General features: G+C 36.7%; 1 protein-coding gene across 2 annotated transcripts in view; it reads left to right on the top strand.

The window, feature by feature from the left end:
- Positions 1-17670, top strand: part of Lar (tyrosine-protein phosphatase Lar) — a 712977-nt gene extending 695307 nt beyond the window's left edge. For both annotated transcript variants that reach the window (XM_085959967.1, XM_085959966.1), the window contains 8 exons: positions 108-404; positions 6021-6160; positions 6243-6445; positions 6542-9683; positions 10974-11084; positions 11994-12163; positions 14528-14663; positions 17242-17670. In XM_085959967.1, coding sequence (XP_085816093.1) covers positions 108-404; positions 6021-6160; positions 6243-6445; positions 6542-9683; positions 10974-11084; positions 11994-12163; positions 14528-14663; positions 17242-17310 — 4268 coding nt within the window. In that variant the 3' untranslated portion in view covers positions 17311-17670. The remainder of the gene's footprint in view (positions 1-107; positions 405-6020; positions 6161-6242; positions 6446-6541; positions 9684-10973; positions 11085-11993; positions 12164-14527; positions 14664-17241) is intronic.
- Positions 17671-19564: the final 1894 nt, after the last annotated feature.

Raw genomic sequence — 19564 nt, 5'->3', positions numbered from 1 at the left:
TGAGGTAGTCAGGTTTAGGTTAGATTTTTTGCACCTGGGAGGTGATTCGAAGGGCGAAAGAAGCCAGTTCCGGCCGCGACTAACCGTGCCCCATGGCCGATCGGCAGTGCCGGGTGCGCCGCCCCGCAACGTGACCGGCGAGGCGGTCTCCCCGACCTCGGTCCGCGTCAGCTGGCTGCCCCCGCCCGCCGAGAGGAGCAACGGCCGCATCGTCTACTACAAACTCCACGTGGCCGAGGCCGGAAGATCTGACAGCGACGCCGTGACCGTCCGGCTGAACAGGACGTTCATCGTACTCGACGAGCTGAAGCGCTGGACCGAGTACAGGGTGTGGGTGCTGGCCGGGACCAGCGTGGGCGACGGCCCTCCCAGCTTTCCCCTCACTGTGCGCACTTTCGAGGACGGTACGTATCCCCTTACGCGAATGCGAACGCTACACATGTCATCTGTCAGAATGTTATGACGTTATCGTCGATGTGTTGTATTGCTCGTTTTTGATATTTTACACTAAAGCCAGCCTTTTGGAGGTGGCGAACATGTTATTTTACAAATAATTAGTTGTTTACTAAACCCATTGCGTCTTGTCTTGGCGTAGGATCAATCCTGTCGCCGATTACTTCAAAAACTGTTGGCGGAAACTAACTTGGCCACATGGAAATTTATTCCTAAATCAATATTAGCTCACCACGATTACTTGGGGATACATAAGTCAAATTCATATTGCTTCAATTCATAGCAATTAACTCATTTAGAATGTACAATATACTAAATAATATAAACACACGTATTGCTTAAGCAATTACACCAACACCCTAATTCATTTTTAACTTTTTTAATTAACTTAATCTTTAACTGATAAAACACTCAAAGACTGTTGTCACCAAAGATTTCTCACACTCATATTTTCTGGGCGAGAACAATCATTATTATTATTACCCATTATTAGTTTCTGTGTGTTGTATACGGACTTATTAAAAACATTCTCAAATATTTTGTTTTATTTTACACAAATTAATATTTGTCTAAGCATAAGAAAAGCTCTCGAAATTCAAAGTAAGCACATTTCATTATTTAATTTAAAATTCAATCTATAAACTTTAAATTATATAGGTACTCTTAATCGAGTTAATCTCATTAATATTGCAATAAAACTGTTTTTGAGTCCATTTAATTACATATTTTCACTATCCTATCTCTCTTGGGAAATATAATGGACAAGAAAATTCTGACATATATCTGAGTAAGTATATTCAACGGCTATTTATACCCACTTTATTTTTCCTATAACACTCGGAAAATTCGGTCGACTGTAATTTATTTTGTCATCCTATATTTTTATAGCCGTTCTATATTGTGCCTTTCTAAGTGTTTTAATACATAACCTACAATATGTAAAATAAACTTCTCTAGTACGTTTATGGCTTATGAATACCGCGTCGGTTTTTATATCCCATGCCTATAGTACCTATAGCGTCATAAAATGTAATATCTTTTACTGGGGGGTACCTTTATTATTTTACTGCCGTTCAACCCGGTTCGATACTTTACCTGAAAACAAACTACACTTTTAATTGGTTATTTATACACGTTTCACGAGAGTAATATCACGCTAAGCTGAAATCATTAAGCTGATCAACGATATCACGGCATTTACATATTATACGATCCTAAAAGAATCCACCATGTTTATAATTTTAAGCATATTTTGTCGCAAAAAATGTGTAATCTGCGAAATTAAAAAAAAAAGTTACACACGTCAGATGCATTAGTAAAGTCACCACTTCTCTGAAAATAAGTATATTATCAATATGGACCTTCACAGTTTGGCGGTATTTCAATTTCAATTCAATCTATCTATTTTTGACATATTGTGGACATTATAAATTATAAGTTTAAGACGTTCACAACATGACATTTTGATACAAATAAATATAAAACAGTATAACATAAAAAAGAGATAGATCAGTACATAAATTAGATAGGTACAAGGAAGTACACCGGATGAGTTAAGCAGACCCTATTTTAGGAATTTATAAAACAACGTCCACCCAAACTCATTCTCACGTATGTGGAATATCCGAGGGTTTACACTTTTAGGACAAAGTGGATTGGTTGTCAGCCAATCACAACCGTGATTTTAATTTTAAATGAAGTTTACTTAACACATACACAAATATCTTATAAAACGAGCAATATACCAATACATTCGAGCATAAAATCAATTTGTATTTCTTTTATAATATTATTAGGTCTATCCAGGAATTATATTGGATCCAATATTCAATACATGAGGAATTTATAATGTTATCAGAAAAATATTTAATAAATAAATTACTTAATATTTTTTTGGGTCTACCTTTTGTAATTTAACTTGATCAGTTAGTAAATACTTACATGGAATTTTATTTTCATGTACTTTCCTTATTAAAATAAAAAGGCATGACTTTTGTGAAGTTTATGATGTTTTGTATTAACATGCTTTCGGTGAAGGTCTATATAATATTAGTATAATTTGTTTTGTAATCTTGATTTTTAATATTACCTATATTTTACAAAATTATTAGAAGGACTTCGGAGGTTTGATAATTTCTTTATTTTACGTTTAAGGTGTTCACTAATGTTTTAAAATTCATTTCTGACAACATTTTTATGAAGTATAAATAAGAAATTAAAATTTTGGTAAAAACAAATATTATGTTGTACTACCTATGATAAATACAACTAATAATATTTATCAATTGAAAACCATTTTGCTCATATTTAAGCGTATTCCTTTAGGAATATTATAATAGTATTTATTACCTATAATGGTTTTGAAACTAATTTTTTGTTATTTCTACAATATAATATTATTAACTCAAAAATTGTAAAACTAACAAAAACTTTATTACAAAATCTTTATAAAGAAGGTCCATCGCGTAAACGCCAGTTTGATAAATCATATAATATTATAATGCACGGAATACAAGGCTCAAAGGAAAATAAGGCATGGGACTGCCTTCAATCTCCAGGACTCATCCCGCCCTTTCATTTTCACCACCACTGTTTATTTGTCATCGAGCTAACTGCAACCAGTTGTCGCCAACCATTCTCGGCATTAACTTTATACTAATCTGCAAATATTTTCTTCTGTCCCCGAAGCTTTAGCAGGAAATGTTTAAGAGGAGAGGTTTTTTTTAATATTAAAAAAATCTTTTGCTTGTAAGTTGTATCAGTAACAAAAAAAAAATGCAAAACATTCCATTATTATTATTCGAATTTAAAATTCATTTTTCACTTTACTGTTTATCATTTTTTTAATAATATTGACCAAATGTTTGAGTTTAATGTTTATTTGGACCACACTATATTATCTCTGTTTAGTTTTAATCCACTCACGATCACATGTAATGATTTATTTTCAGGGCCGATAAACGGCTCGTTGTTTTTGATACACCATGTATTGGCACTCACTGAAATGCAATTTATATGCACCGTAATTATTGGATTGTCGACGGCACCGTTTTTCTTGAGTTGACGCACCGTTTTATCAGTATTTAGACCTCGGATGTTTGCATGCTGTCGGTCACCCTCCCACTCGAGCCCCATCCGTATCGTTTTACCCCCTCACTCCTCCCCGAACACCCAGGCACCGGTAGGGTAATGCCGCACCTTGTTGATTGATATATTTAATAGCACCTCGCACTTTGTGTAATATGTTTTACACTTTCTGCACCCATCGGACGTGTGAATGGAGATGCGTGGAGTGCTCAGGATGAAGAGGAATGTCCACAGGCGGCGCGGGGACAAGACCACCAGGTCCCCGGGCCGTCCACCATGCTCAAGTCACACAATGCTCATCACAAATACGGCGGTGTCACAGAACCAACCCAAACGACGCTCGATAGGCATCGTAGCGAGCGTAGCCATATAAACCATCACATTTGAATACCAATACCTGCAAATAGGAAAAAAAACACTCTATTCAGAATAGCACCAATTCGAGCCGTGCGACTCATACGTACGTACCACTTACATTTATAAGTAATCAACTGTCTGAGCCGAAAGGCCTCGGATAGTATTTCATATTCGATAGATTATGTAAAGAAGAAAAAAACATTCTCTTTCCATTCGCAGGTTTCCGTCATCGGTGACTGCCGCTCCGCCTTTCGGTACCGTTGACAACGTCGGGTGTCCAAAGGCAAAGCGGCGGTGGCTGGATGCCGGAAAATGCGAAGGCGCACGATGTTTTCTTTTTGTTTTCATGGTTTATTTACATCTGTACATATCAGTCGAATCATATATTGACGAGCACACCACACCGAACTGGAACCACACCCGCGCAAGCACGGCGGAGTTAACTTAAAGCACGCTCACTCTCTCAGGGCAAAGCGAAGTGTCGAGATCGGGAACAGACTGGAAAGGAATCACACACCGACGCTCACTCGGCTGTGGACTGGCTCGGCTCGATGTGTTCACTCACTTCCCTCACTATATCTCTTCTATCTAGTTTACCTACTCTACAATAATATACTATCTTCCGTCTGTCTGTGTAAAAAGTAACCTCGACCTGTTCATATTAATATGCTCTGACTTTCACTCGATCTTTCGCTGTCTCTCTCTTTTTTCCACCTGTCGCCTTCTTCCTCTGTCGATCTTGTTTTGTTTACTTATTTTATTTTTTTATGATCCTGTTGATGCATGACACTAGTTTATAATTGTACATTGACGAGTCGCACCGGATGAATGTTGTATATTATTATGATATAAAAGTCGTTACACGGGATGACGAGGTGCTCTTTTGGACCTCGGTATCTCCACTCCTCACTCACCACTCAGCCGCCGTAAGCCACTCACACAAGACAGTCTACAGCAAAAAACTACAGGCCTATGTTTTGATCCATTTTTTTGGTAGTATCGTCCGATGATCTTACTGATCCGCATCAGCGCCGCGGTCCGCGCTCTCTCTGAAACGGTCCTCGGACTTGTCTGCCGGAATCAATACATGTGTGAGTGAAGCCAATGATGGTCAGTGCCCTCGAGGGCTTCCCTTGGGCCTCTAAGGCTCCACCCTTCTACCGCGCAAACCGCCAATTACTTCAATGCGATTTTTTCTTTTTTTTTCTCACTCTCTCTGACTTTAATTGGCACGCTGGGTAACTCTACGGTACAGCCGTCAAGAGTAAGTATACATAATTCAATTATTATACTGTTGTTTTCGCTTTTAGTTTTGACATAGTGGCTCTGTTAGATTATAACATTATTGTATTTAATATTACTCGTAAAATGCGATACACTATATTGTGTCAACCTCCGCCTGATAACCCTTAATTTACACAATATAAAATAATGCGATGTAAGAGTATTTAAACAATGTGCACTTACTAACACGGCACCAGGATTATAATCATTTTAACCAAACATAGAATCTACAAAAAAAATGTCTCTATCTTGTTACATAGACTTCTTACGTCGTATTAGTTTTATAATATTATAACTTTCCACTTTCTAACAAATTAGTTTATTTATGCTGTATGTACTCTATTCACTAATATCTTTCTATTATATGTATTTATTATAAAATAAACATGTATATTGTTTTGTGTATGTGTCTTTTACGCATTTTTCTGTACATTTGTCATACTCAAAGGATCGTGCAGGTAACTATATAACCTTCATATACATCACCTGCTGTTGTAAAAACAAGCAAAAATTTAAAGATGATAAATTTTGGGCACCCATCGATAGGCTGGGCGCTATAATAATAATAGAGAAAATTTTACCTTTGTCTTATCGATGTGTTGGTATTCAAATGTATATCGAAAGAAATCGCGTCCATCAGTAAATCCGCACCTCGCTGGTGATTAACCTGGCCACGAGGTTTCGATTTCCGGTGGACGGGAAGGTGTTGTGTGTCGTATGGCATTTGAAAGTGTCTGTCCTTGTGATCGATCTGACGGATGAAAGTGGTTACAAAAAGAATCTGTGCGACCTCATCATGCTCGTTTAGTAATATTTTGTTTGGGATGCGCGTGTTTCAGTGCCTGGCGAGCCCCAAGAAGTGCGCGTCACTCCAATCAACTCGACTGCGTTGCAAGTTAGTTGGAAACCGCCACTTGAAAAGGACAGGAATGGAATCATCCGAGGATACCATGTCCATGTCCAAGAGACGAAAGAAGAGGTGAATACCCCCAATAATTTTTACAATAAAAATTAGCAATAGGCTATGCTCCAGATTGTTCACTTGGTTTATTTTTTTATAGGGAAAGAGTCTTTTAAATGAACCCATGCGCTTTGACGTAGTCGATTCTGCTGCTACAGAATTAAATGTAAGTGGATTGCAACCTGACACAAGGTACAGTGTTCAAGTTGCAGCGCTAACTAGAAAAGGAGATGGAGACCGAAGTCCTCCAGCACCCGCGAGAACCCCTGGTGGAGTACCGAATAGACCCACTTTGAACCTCAAGTAAGTTGCATGCTTTAGAATGATAATTCCATTATTTCAAAATAAATGTTCTTTGTAGGCTTATTTAATATACCTAACTCTTCCCGTTTTTAACAGGATTTTGGAAAGAGAACCTGTCATATCAATCGAACTCGAATGGGCAAGACCTACCCAAACCTATGGTGAATTGCAAGGGTATCGGTTAAGATATGGCGTCAAAGATCAACCTCTTAAAGAAGAAAACCTCCCTGGAATCAAAATAACCTCTCATAGACTGAACGATTTAGAAAGAGGTGTTGAATACGAATTCAGGGTCGCCGGAAAGAATCACATAGGCATAGGTCAAGAAGCTTTTAAATATTGGCTTACCCCGGAAGGTCCACCGACTGGTCCTCCGACTAATATATCACATCATTTCCAAGCACCTGATATTGTCTGCGTCACGTGGGCGATACCAATTCGAGAGCATCGAAATGGACAAATAACCAAATACGATATTCAATTCATGAAGAAGAATGACCAATCAACTATGATTGAACGAACAACCAACTCGACCAAAGCTGTATTTATAAATTTGGAAGAGAACACCGAGTACGTGTTCCAAGTGAAATCGTACACTAATCAAGGAGCTGGTCCATTCAGTGAAAAATTGTCCGCACATACTGAGAGAGATATCGGCAGAGCCCCTATGGCGGTCCGAGCTGTTGCTACCTCAGATTCTAGTGTTGAAGTTTGGTGGGAATCAGTTCCTTCTAGAACGAAAATAATAGGTTATGTTTTATTCTACACTATGACCCCCGTTGAAGATTTGGATGAATGGCAACAGAAGTCGGTCGCCGTGACTGAATCGGCTGATCTTGTAAACCTGGAGAAGTTTGCACAGTATGATATTGCTGTGGCGAGTAGAACCGCGACAGGTTTCGGAAGGCTTTCTGAAAAGGTGAAGGTCAAAGTGAAGCCTGAAGATGTGCCTTTAGATTTACGCGCCCATGACGTATCCACCCACTCCATGACGCTTTCTTGGTCACCGCCTATTAGATTGAATCCAATAAATTATAAGATCTCGTTCGATGCTGTGAAAGAGTTTGTTGACTCTCAGGGTATGACGCAGATGCAATCTATTTCTAGAAGAGAAATTATTCTAAAACAACATGTTAAATCGCACACTATCAACGAGCTTTCTCCTTTTACGACATATTCTGTTAACGTAAGCGCAGTACCCAGTGATCGTCAATATCGACCCCCTACTAAAATTACCGTCACCACCCAAATGGCAGCTCCACAGCCAATGGTCAAACCAGATTTTTACGGCGTTGTAAACGGTGAAGAGATTCAAGTCATATTGCCACAGGCTTCCGAAGAGTATGGTCCTATATCTCATTACTATTTGATAATTGTTCCAGAAGACAAAGCTAATTTGAATAAACAACCTGATCAGTTTCTTACGGATGATATGATTAACACGAACGGGAAAACTGAAAAGGAAAATGCTCCCTATATAGCCGCCAAATTTCCCCAACGAAACATCCCATACACTTTCCATTTAGGTAGTGGAGATATATATGAAGGATTTACAAATAGAAAACTTGAACCGGAAAAAAAATATAGGATATTTGTAAGAGCAGTCGTGGATACGCCGCAAAAGCATCTTTATACCTCGAGTCCCTTCTCTGAATACTTAGCACTGGATATGCGCGAAGTCCCTCCTGGCGACCCACCTAGAAGACCGAACCCGAACGTTCCTTTAGACCCTGATGTATCTGTAAATAGGAATGCGGAAGAAGCTGGGATGTTTTGGGTTATTGTTCCAATAATCGCTGCAATGGTGCTGTCAATTTTCTTAGTACTCTTGTTTATAATCAAAAAACGAAGACAACCCTGCAAAGCTCCAGATCAAGCCGCAGTTACACGTCCGCTAATGGCTGCGGATATCGGAATCAGTTCTGCTCCTGCAGATCCTGTGGAAATGCGACGACTCAACTTCCAGACTCCTGGAATGATCTCTCATCCCCCGATTCCAATATCTGAACTCGGCAACCATATTGAAAGACTGAAGGCGAGTGACAATCTAAAATTCTCACAAGAGTACGAAAGCATAGAACCGGGACAACAATTCACTTGGGACTATTCCAATATGGAAGTTAACAAACCTAAAAACAGATACGCCAACGTCATTGCGTACGACCACAGCAGAGTCATTCTCCAACACCAAGATGGTATTTCGGAAGGTGATTATATCAATGCGAACTATTGCGACGGTTACAGGAAACATAATGCTTACGTGGCGACCCAGGGTCCTCTTCAAGATACATTCTCAGATTTCTGGCGAATGTGTTGGGAGTTGCGCACCGCTACCATAGTGATGATGACGAAACTCGAAGAACGCACTCGGATCAAATGCGACCAGTACTGGCCGACCAGGGGTACAGACACTTACGGTCAAATGAGTGTCACCACTTCCGATGTGCAAGAACTCGCTACGTATTGCATCAGAACATTCCAAGTGACTCGCGCAGGGCTCGCGGAGAGACGAGAAATAAAGCAACTGCAATTCACGGCTTGGCCTGACCACGGCGTACCAGATCACCCCGCGCCATTTTTGCAATTCTTACGACGCGTGCGCAATTTGAACCCGGCAGACTCTGGACCTATGGTCGTGCATTGCTCAGCTGGCGTCGGTCGCACGGGCTGTTTCATCGTCATCGACTCGATGCTAGAACGCATGAAGCATGAGAAAATGATCGATATTTATGGACACGTGACATGCCTGCGCGCGCAACGTAACTACATGGTGCAAACCGAGGACCAATACATCTTCATACACGACGCACTGCTCGAAGCTGTGATCTGCGGAGTCACTGAAGTCGGAGCGAGAAATCTACACTCCCACATCCAGAAGCTAATGCAAAATGAACCCGGTGAGAATATCACAGGAATGGAACTAGAGTTCAAGAAGCTCTCGAATATCAAAGCGGACTCGACTAGATTTATGTCAGCCAATATGCCGTGCAATAAGCATAAAAACCGTCTCATCCACATATTGCCTTTTGAGTCGTCTCGCGTTTGCCTGGCCCCCGTGAGAAACATGGAAGGATCCGACTATATAAATGCCAGTTTGGTTGATGGTTATAGATACAGAAACGCGTATATAGCTACTCAGGGTCCTTTAGTCGACACTACGGACGACTTCTGGAGAATGTTATGGGAGCATAACTCCACGATCGTTGTGATGCTCACCAAACTCAAGGAAATGGGACGAGTAAGTCATCCGTTTTATCTATCTCTCCTAATTATGTATTGCAGATAGCTTAGAAACCATAATATTAACCAATGGTTATACGGGTTGAAACCCCGCCGAGTTTCGTTTTTTCTTCAAATATGATTTTTTTCTAGTGGGTGAGGTGTTTTCATATTATGTATGTTCAATATGTTACATTCTCAAAATCTTGTGAATTATTCATTGAATTAAAGAAATGGTGTATTAAAAATTGTTAGCAAGTTCAAGTAGACGTTATAACTAAAAATATTTGGCGAGAGCCGGGCGTCAGTTAGTAATTAGGGTAATTAATATTCCTTGATTTAATACACAAAAACCGATAAGTAGTCAATAAAAACGGTATTTCATAAGCATTTCATGTGTGACCTACTCGTTTAAATTGTCGTCTTTTTACTAATTTTCGTATTGATTTTTGGCTGTTTTAAATAGGCAAAAATAAATCTTTACATTTACTTACACACCATCTTTTGATAATAAGAGCATTTCGAAGAAACCTACTCTTAAACATTTTAAGTACGTGAATGTCAGACAGGTTTGAAGCAATTCATGTGAAAATTTTGTCTAAGCGATAAATCGCTTTCACAATATATGTTACAATACTGAATACAATAATAGTTATTTTGTACGGATTTAGTAATCTAAAGTGTCGATACTTTCTAATCGAGCGACCGCCTCGTCTAGTTTATAGAAAACCGACACCGCTCTCAAAACTTGTACTATTTGTATTTATTCCTTCGTTCGCCGCCCTTTATAGTGTGCCGCCTTTATGCCACGCATGACCTGCCTATCCCCCCCCCCCCCCCCCGGGACGTCATTGCTTTTCCTCGATGTTTTACCCGTGTGTCACAGTATAATATATTTAACATCTTTGTGACATTTTAATACTTCGCAAATGGTACAAATAACAATACTGGTTAGTATTAGACAGTGCAGGTATAGCTTAAAAATTGTCAGAATTTTAATTTAACATTCCTATCATAATATAGAACATACATATTTTAAAAACATAATATCATGTTTAAACCCACCAGAAAAAAATCTTTTTTAGAAAAAATACTATACCTGACGAGGCTTAAACCTGTAACCGCTGAATTCGTCCCAGAGTGCTTTTCCAATTAAGCTACGGGCACCCTTCTTAATTACGACGAATTTAAGTAGTAGTTCTTACATGAAATGCTTATCAAATCGCCTTAATTACTCGTTGAATAAAAAAAATGTTATACTTATCTTTAATTAATAGGATATTTTTCTAAAATTATCGTTTCTTTTTAGGAAAAATGTCATTTATACTGGCCTTCTGATAGATCAGTCCGCTACCAATGCTTTGTTGTGGACCCTATTGCCGAATATAATATGCCACAATACATATTACGAGAATTTAAGGTAAGATACTTATATATAATTATGTATTTTTAGTATAGTATGTAGCCATTAAACTTGGCCAAATGTGTGTACTCTTTATTAAGTGTTTGCCTGCCTACCTACCCTCTTTTGCAGTCGAGTTTTGTGTATGTCTTCTGTTACACCGTGCTAGTAGGGATTGCAATACCTAATGAAAATATTGATACCTGTTTTTTCTGTAATTCTTATTGAATACCGTTATTAATACCAGTATTCGTTAAAACGTAAGTACCTACTTATCAGTAAATATGGCTATTACAATCTCTTTAAAAACATTATGTTATAGAAGAAACCTAACTACATGCATTTTTATGGTGACATTTAAAAATATGTAATAATCACAATATTGTAGAATTCGTGATTTTTGCAAATTATTTGAATATATTGATAATTTCAACTAAAACCCTCAAAAAAGAAAAGCTTCATCAATTCAACACTTGTAATAATAATAAGAATAATTAAACATTCGTCATGAATGTTTTTTATTTCGAAATAATATCAGTACCTATGTTAATTTATCGAGGCAATTTTATAAATGGGTATATTTTTTAATGAATTGTGTTTTATTATTATTTCACCTATTTTGGATTCAGTCAATATCTTGCATTTTATTAGCACATAACTTATACACTCAATTGAATAAGAAATACATTACAAACTAATTAAGAATTAACATTAAATTCAGCGTCAAAAACGTAAACGAGTGTGGTTTCTTAATACCGAAAATTTCGGTAGGTATTTTAGATTTTTAAAACCGGTATTTCGGTATTAATAAATACTGGAATACCGGTATTGCAATCCCTACGTGCTAGCTATCAGGGCTGCAAGTTTGCTCTTAATTGTGACCGATTGGAATTTATAGCACTGTTCTAATTTTTTGTTTGTCATTAGGTAACGGATGCACGAGATGGTTCGTCGCGAACGGTGCGCCAGTTCCAGTTCACGGATTGGCCGGAACAGGGCGTCCCGAAGAACGGCGAAGGCGTCATCGACTTCTTAGGACAGGTGCATAAAACAAAGGAGCAATTCGGACAGGATGGCCCCATCACTGTGCACTGCAGGTAAGGCGATTCATTTGAACATTTCGAAAGTTTTATTGATTTTAGAAGGTATTTTTCTACACATTACATAGCAATAATAATTGATTGTTTCACGAATAATTGAGAAGGAATCTCTCCATTTTTCAAATGCACAGTAGTCACTTTTATTAATGTGAACTTAATACAATAAAACTCCCAAAAAACTACTTATATAATTATTTATTTTTATCGGCATATCTGAATGTGTATATGGTGGAGAGAAACCCTACTGTTTTTACTTATTCAATTACAATTTAACTTAGATTTTGGGGTCAAATAATCTCTCTGGAAGTAAGTTTTTAATGGACCGTTACTTCTATGTATTTTCACCGTGTGTATATTAACGGCAAGCACAATCGCTATCCACAGCCACCAATGTCAGTCACACGCTCGGTACTGCAATTCTTACACTGCGTAGCGTGCGCCAAGCTGATGTGACTCGCTACGGAGTTGAAGAAGTCCACAGCTAACTGAAGCAACTGTCTGGATAGTGTAAGGCACGCCGCTCATTAAGACGAATTGACGTAACTGCAAATCGCAGAAAGTGGCAGTCTAGATGAATATTTTTGGGATGATTCGGACATAGGAATTAATTCGCGAGGGATACGGAGGTGTCATACACCACCAATCTACGGCATGATCAATAGACTGCGACTGGACGCACGGCTGCGGTGTATAAATTCCCCGTTGATAGATTCCGACCGAGCGGAACTGTTTACTAGGGTTGGTCTACACACGGGCCACGCCGACTTGATATCAACCAAGGGCAACTTTGAGGTATTTCAAAAATTTGCTGCGTCATATGGAGGACAGAATAATTCCGATAATCCTTATACAGTTTCAGTACACAGGTACAGAGAACACTTCATGTCATTATAGATAAATTACGGCAGAACAAGTCAAGATTATTTTTATTTTCTAAAACTCTAATCACTAAGGTGCATGGTTGCCACATTAGTCCCGTGCAGCATTGCTTCGGGACTAGGAAGTGTGGCACTAAAATATTTTCATTCTGACACGTTTATAGCGACATGGAAGACGGCTGCATATATATGGCGGGTGGAGATGGGGCAACTCAAATCCCCGCATCTGCATCAACCTTTTGATCACCCTGTTCCGCACCCACTGGCGTAATATCCCCATGTTCGTCCATGAAATGTTCACCTAGACTGCTCTACATTCTTCGATTTACGATTGCGTCTTATCGTCGTTGTGGGCGGCGGGCCTAAAGATCAAAATATAAACTGCGACGAAACAGTTAAATTAGTTAGACGGAAGACGTTTAGTGAGTGTGATTGAAAAAAAAATCCCATCTGACAGCTTAGCACGTCGTATCCCGCGAAATGTGAATGTAAATTGATAAATAACGCCGCCGGAATATATTATTAAAGAAAATGTCGCCCGCAAACGAGGACGTAATGCCGAATGTCAAATCAACGTTGAACTGCTCACCGACACGCAAGTCGACGAAAAAAACTTTAAATGTAGACATAAAGCAATAACAAAAACAAAATTGAATAAAGCCATGCAAATGATTACTTTTTGTACATATAAACTTGGGAAACGAAAAAAATACAATGATGTTGTGTGTAGGCACGATTATAATATATCTATTATCATATATTTGAATTTGTCATTAACATATTAATTTGATTGTCACCAAGTTGTCACATTTATTTTTTACATATTCAATAAAAACATTTATGTACTTACAGGTTTTGACCAATGCACTACATAATAAGTGTTGTTATGATTAGTTAACTGAGAATAAGAAAATATAAATGAGCTTTTTATTATATTTTTTTTAGCTCTGCAATCCGATGTGGTTTCTTAAGTTTTTTACGAGATATTGTTTAGAGTTGGTCACAGGAACGATTTTTTTTGAAAATACAACATGTGATATTTTCATACTTAGGACCAACGACTTAATCAGTACACATTTTTATAAGAACTGAACTAAAACAATAATTGCTAACAAATCAGTCTTTCATTAATATTAAATTAACTTAACAAATGTGTGCCTTAAAATTAATAGTTGAATAGGTAACAATTTTAAACCACACGATATACAGCGCCATGAAAAGCCGCATCGTTTCTTCGATGGGTATTTTGAATTAGGTACCTACTCAGAATTATGAATGAATGACATTGGTGGTAATTGTAGTAATTTAGACAGGAATAATATTTTGTTTCGAAAACAATACGTTTGAAGTAAATGCTAAAGTCACGGTACTTCTACTTCCATTGCATCCACGTCTATACTGCTTCTAAACCTATATCTTGTTGGGTTATTATTGGTTGAGATTATTTTCGATATACATCGTTGACATGTGTAATTTTTTTTAGTGCTGGAGTTGGTCGCACGGGCGTCTTCATAACCCTCTCAATCGTTCTTGAGAGGATGCAATACGAAGGAGTGGTGGACGTCTTCCAATCTGTCAGAGTTCTTCGCACGCAGAGGCCGGCCATGGTGCAGACAGAGGTAAGTTCTGAAACGAATAAAGAAAGCATTTCTTTCCTACACGATATTCATTACACTTACCTACGTTTTGTAATATATACCCATGCAATTGGATCCCCTTGCCTAAGGTTGCAATTATAATATAATATATATATATAATATAATTACGCAGTCATGGCTAGAGTTGGGTTTCGGGAATTTCCCGACGGGAATTCTCGAGAATTTTTTGAGATTTTCCATTCCCGAATCTCGAGAATTGAAATATTTAACATTTCGGGAAATCCCGGATCTCGAGAATCTTTTCTCGGGATTCGGGATTTCTTTATTATCAAATATTAATTGAAAAAACAATTTTCTATGTGTAAAAAGTGGACAGAAAACAGAAAACGTTCAAAGACTGATCGGGGCATTTAACACAATTAAGCCAACGTCGACTCAAAATGAGCGCAACTCCTGTAACATCAGGGAATTTAGTGTCTCAAAAGCGTACGCGATTGACAGTCTGTGTTTTTTAAAATCCTATTTTAATTTAGTAATGTTTTGACTTATTTTTGTGTTCCTACTTCTATTTCGTTTGTCTTCTTACATAATTTAAAAAAAACATATTTTTTTTGGAATTCGTCTGTTTTTACACTGATTTTAGGATTTTTACAGGGTTTTTTTAATTTCCAGATATCTCGAGAATTCTTTTCTGGAAATTCCGAATCTCGAGATTGAAATTTTCTCGGGAAATACCCAACTCTAGTCATGGCCATCATATAAATTTGAATTTTTGAGTTGGTTATAGTTAATCAAATCATCATTGAACAATTTTGCAATTTAACATATTGCTTAACGAGTTTTTAAAAATACTTGTTTTGACCACTAACTACTTCTGTATCAAAACGATTTTTGGTGGTTAAAGAAGAACGGAGAATCTGTCATAATATGGTTAATATGTGTAACCATGCAAAAATAGACTTAGCAAACAAAATGAATCGATTACACTTCATTACATTTTTAACACCAGGAGTTACAGAAATCAAAAGACAGAAACAGAAAGGCAATTAAAAACATCATTATATAAAACGCTACACATCAAATTAGCTATCCATAAAACACATTCATACTTGAAGAGATTGAAAACACTTACAAAATACGTCACAAATCTGTCCACAGAATACATACAAACCTTATATACAAAAGGAAGGCATTGAGAAAAAACGTTGCATATAGCACGACACACTAGAACAGCTATCCACAAATGCGTACATACATTGTATTTATACTAACGGAATGAGGTACACTGGTTACATGTAAATTGTTCGTAAGACATTTCACCGTGGCACAGATCGCCGTGAGCTTTCTATCGGAAAGAGATGACCGTATACTATACGGTCTCCAATTTGATTAGATTCGATATGAACATTAATTCAATTTTCAAAATTTTGGCAAAATTCAAGAATGAAAACCTATCCTAACCGAACCTACCTAACAAATAATCCAGTATATCGGCAATTTTCAAAATTTGTTTGATGCTGGCTTCCTGTAAAGTGTAAACCGACAAGAACCGTGTTTTATTTAGACATGAATTTTATGTCACTACTATACGACCCAAAGAGATTTGACGGTCTTTAATATACAGCAACATTTTTCCGATAAAACATTTTACGGTGAAGTGTGATACGGCGAACTGCATACGTACAAGTTTCCGGACACGATTAAAAACATTACTACAACACTACACACCAGATTATCAATCCATAAAATACATTCAAAGAGATTGAAAATAATAACACTGAAAATACGTTACAAATTTGTCCACAAATTACATAAAATGTTATATGCAAAAGTAAGGCATTGAGAAAAATACATTATATATAGCACGACACGCTAGAACAGCTATCCACAAAATGCGTACAAACCTTGTATTTATACTAACGGTGGGAGGTACACTATGAAGGAACGATTTGCTAATTTGATTGTCAGAAATTATGCCCCTATTATACACGGCTTCAGAGTGAGTTTTTATTAATGGCTTTAAATCTTAGGCCATCCGCTCACGCAGAAACTAAAATCTGACGAACTGGTTAGTGATGAAACTCATAAACTGGCCAGTGACTGATGCTTCGCACAAGGCGCTACTGAAACCTAATAATATTATAACCTCAAACTGTCAAACCCATTGTCTTTCCTACTTCATTCTAAGCTCTTTCCGTAATATCTTTACAGGAATATTCTGGCAGCCTGTAATTATACAGGCAGGAGTATTTCTCAACATCTGCCACATATTTTAAATCAAAATACGGTTCGCACATTTTTAACCTTTGACCTCTTGACTTGTTATTGCTTGTTTAGTTCAGTTCAGTGCTACCAATTTTAGGAATAAAATATGAGGAAACTGAGAGACTGGGAGACTAGCATGTCGCGTCTCTTCGGTTTCGGTCGTGGACGTTTTGAAACTGAGAGATTCCAGTCTTGCCGTTAGCGAGCCGCCTTTGAAATACAATTAGCTAGATACTGGAGTTTCTGTCTCGTCTTTTTTTGAGTATTCACGTGAGTGGATGGCCTACTGTTCGAATAGAGCACTTATGCGATCGTAACATGTTTCCGTTAACAGGATCAGTACCAGTTCTGCTACCGCGCCGCCTTGGAGTATTTGGGATCATTCGACCACTATGCCAACTGACACCCTTGAGACAGGCTCGTCTAAGCGGATCTTCATCGATCCGCCCACTGCCTCACTACTGCCGACATCAAAAACCCATTTTAATTTATAATTTAAGTTCATTTTATTATATTATTGAATTCTTTAACTATACGAATTGTGACTATGTTTATTTTTATATCAACATCATGACTTCATACAAAAAAATAAGGATCCTTATGTATATATTATATACACCTAAGCAACGTGAAATCAAAAAATAATTGACACTCACCTTTTATGTACTTATCTAAAATTATCCGAATTCAATTTTCAGACAATTAAAATCGTTGACTATTATAATATGGTGTGGTTGAATTCATTTAATACCATTAAGTGTGGAAAAAATATATGTCGATGTCTATATTGCAATAACATATTAATGTACGTCATCATGTTGCTTAGGTGGAATATATATTTAGGTAATAAAATACATCGGCATTGCAACCATTTATTTTTCGCATTCAAATAAATTATACATATTTACAATTTTTTTATTGAAATCGTTGGCTTTAAAGGTTTATCAACTAATGTGGTTGATCGTACAACACATTCCTCTTCATTCCAAAATTCATTTGCTATGAAGAAAAATTGTATCGAGTACCAATTATTATTATCGATGCCATGGATAAGCGCCCGATTTTAGCCACATAATGACCAGGTGAAACTATGCATGCCATTTTTTTAATGATTTCTTTTAATCTGATAAATAAATGAATGCAATGTTGATATATTATATATATGCCTGAATTTTTAAATAATACATGTTATATTTACACTAACACTTTTATGTTGACTTTTGCTATTTTTAACATTTATAGCGAACACTCTAGTGGTAGATCAAATAATATCAAGCTTTATAAATCACTTACGCGGCTTTCATTTGAGATTAAAGACTTGCAGCTTTTTTCTACTTCGATATCTGGTTTTATTAATTTTAATTAGTATTTATAAGTACACGCAACGTATTTAATAATATCAACAAGTAGTGAGAAATGTTTTAAAGACGAGTGTTTTATTAGAGAGAATATGTCTTGCCTTTGTACTTATCGAGTCGACTTTTGACTGGCCGAATAATAGATTAAATCAATCAAAATGGTTTAAAATATAATATATTAGTCAGGTCATGTTTTCAGCTGTACATCCGCATTTTTAATAAATTCGTGATAGAAGTATACAGATCTTTTATTCAAACTGCTGCTTACTAGAAACAAACATCGTATGAATTCTTTGAAATAACTACCTTTTCAATGAAATATTCAGATATTTTTCACGTGTTTCTTGATACCATAGTCTAAAATGTGTTCATAAATATTTGACAACTAATTGTGGTCAAAGTTGGGGAGAATAGGGTTAAAAATTTCGGTGTCCCGGTTTAGATCTTCAGCTCTGTTTGTAACGTTACTTAAAGTCTACCAACTATAAAACTGAATCAAATCTATATTGCATAATGATCTTTATACGAGTACGTTTAGTGCCACCTGGTCTATCACATTTTTATTAACAAATGTAACGCTGTGAGTTTTAAAACACGACTGATAGTAAATAAAATGGCCGTCAAAGTGATGAAATGCAATATTTGCACCATTCTAAGATTATGGTGTTTGCCAATATATAAATTTTATAATGAATGCTCTTGCCAGAGGTTTGTGAAGCATGTTTGCACACAAAGCATCAATCCATCAGAGTATTATGCAAAAGGTTATTTTAAATTGTATATTAACTTTTTGTATATTCATCATATCAATGAAACATTGTTAATACTACGTTGTATATCGAACAGTGTTTCAATAATCCTAATGGACTTTTTTAACATTCTGGATATTATCGTATATATATATATATAACAATCGTGAAATCCTCCTATATGTTATTTGTAAAATTAAATACATTTACCTAATCTTTTGCCTTGTATTACGATGGTTTTGAAATTTAATTGCAATGTCCAATTTATATATTTAAAAAATGCATTGCATGGGAAAATAAAACAATTATTGAAAGTAGTGCCTATGATATTTTTTTGGTAGCGTCACAAATAAGCTTGTACATTAATAGTATGGAATAATATTGTTATATTGAAATGTTTAGGTTCTGATAGAAAAATATTAACAAAAAATCTAATTCTAACAAAAATTTTCTCTGTTTTTGAATGAATATTATCGAATCAATGTCATTTGTGCTTCATTTACAATTATCACAAAAAAATAATTATTATTTACAGTAAAATCTTTACGGC

The sequence above is a fragment of the Rhyacophila brunnea genome, unplaced genomic scaffold, assembly GCF_057557595.1.
Source record: "Rhyacophila brunnea isolate RB1 unplaced genomic scaffold, BYU_Rbru_1.0 scaffold_9, whole genome shotgun sequence".
Taxonomy (NCBI): domain Eukaryota; kingdom Metazoa; phylum Arthropoda; class Insecta; order Trichoptera; family Rhyacophilidae; genus Rhyacophila; species Rhyacophila brunnea.
Note: the sequence above shows the minus strand (reverse complement) of the source record. Positions and strands in the feature narration are given on the sequence as shown.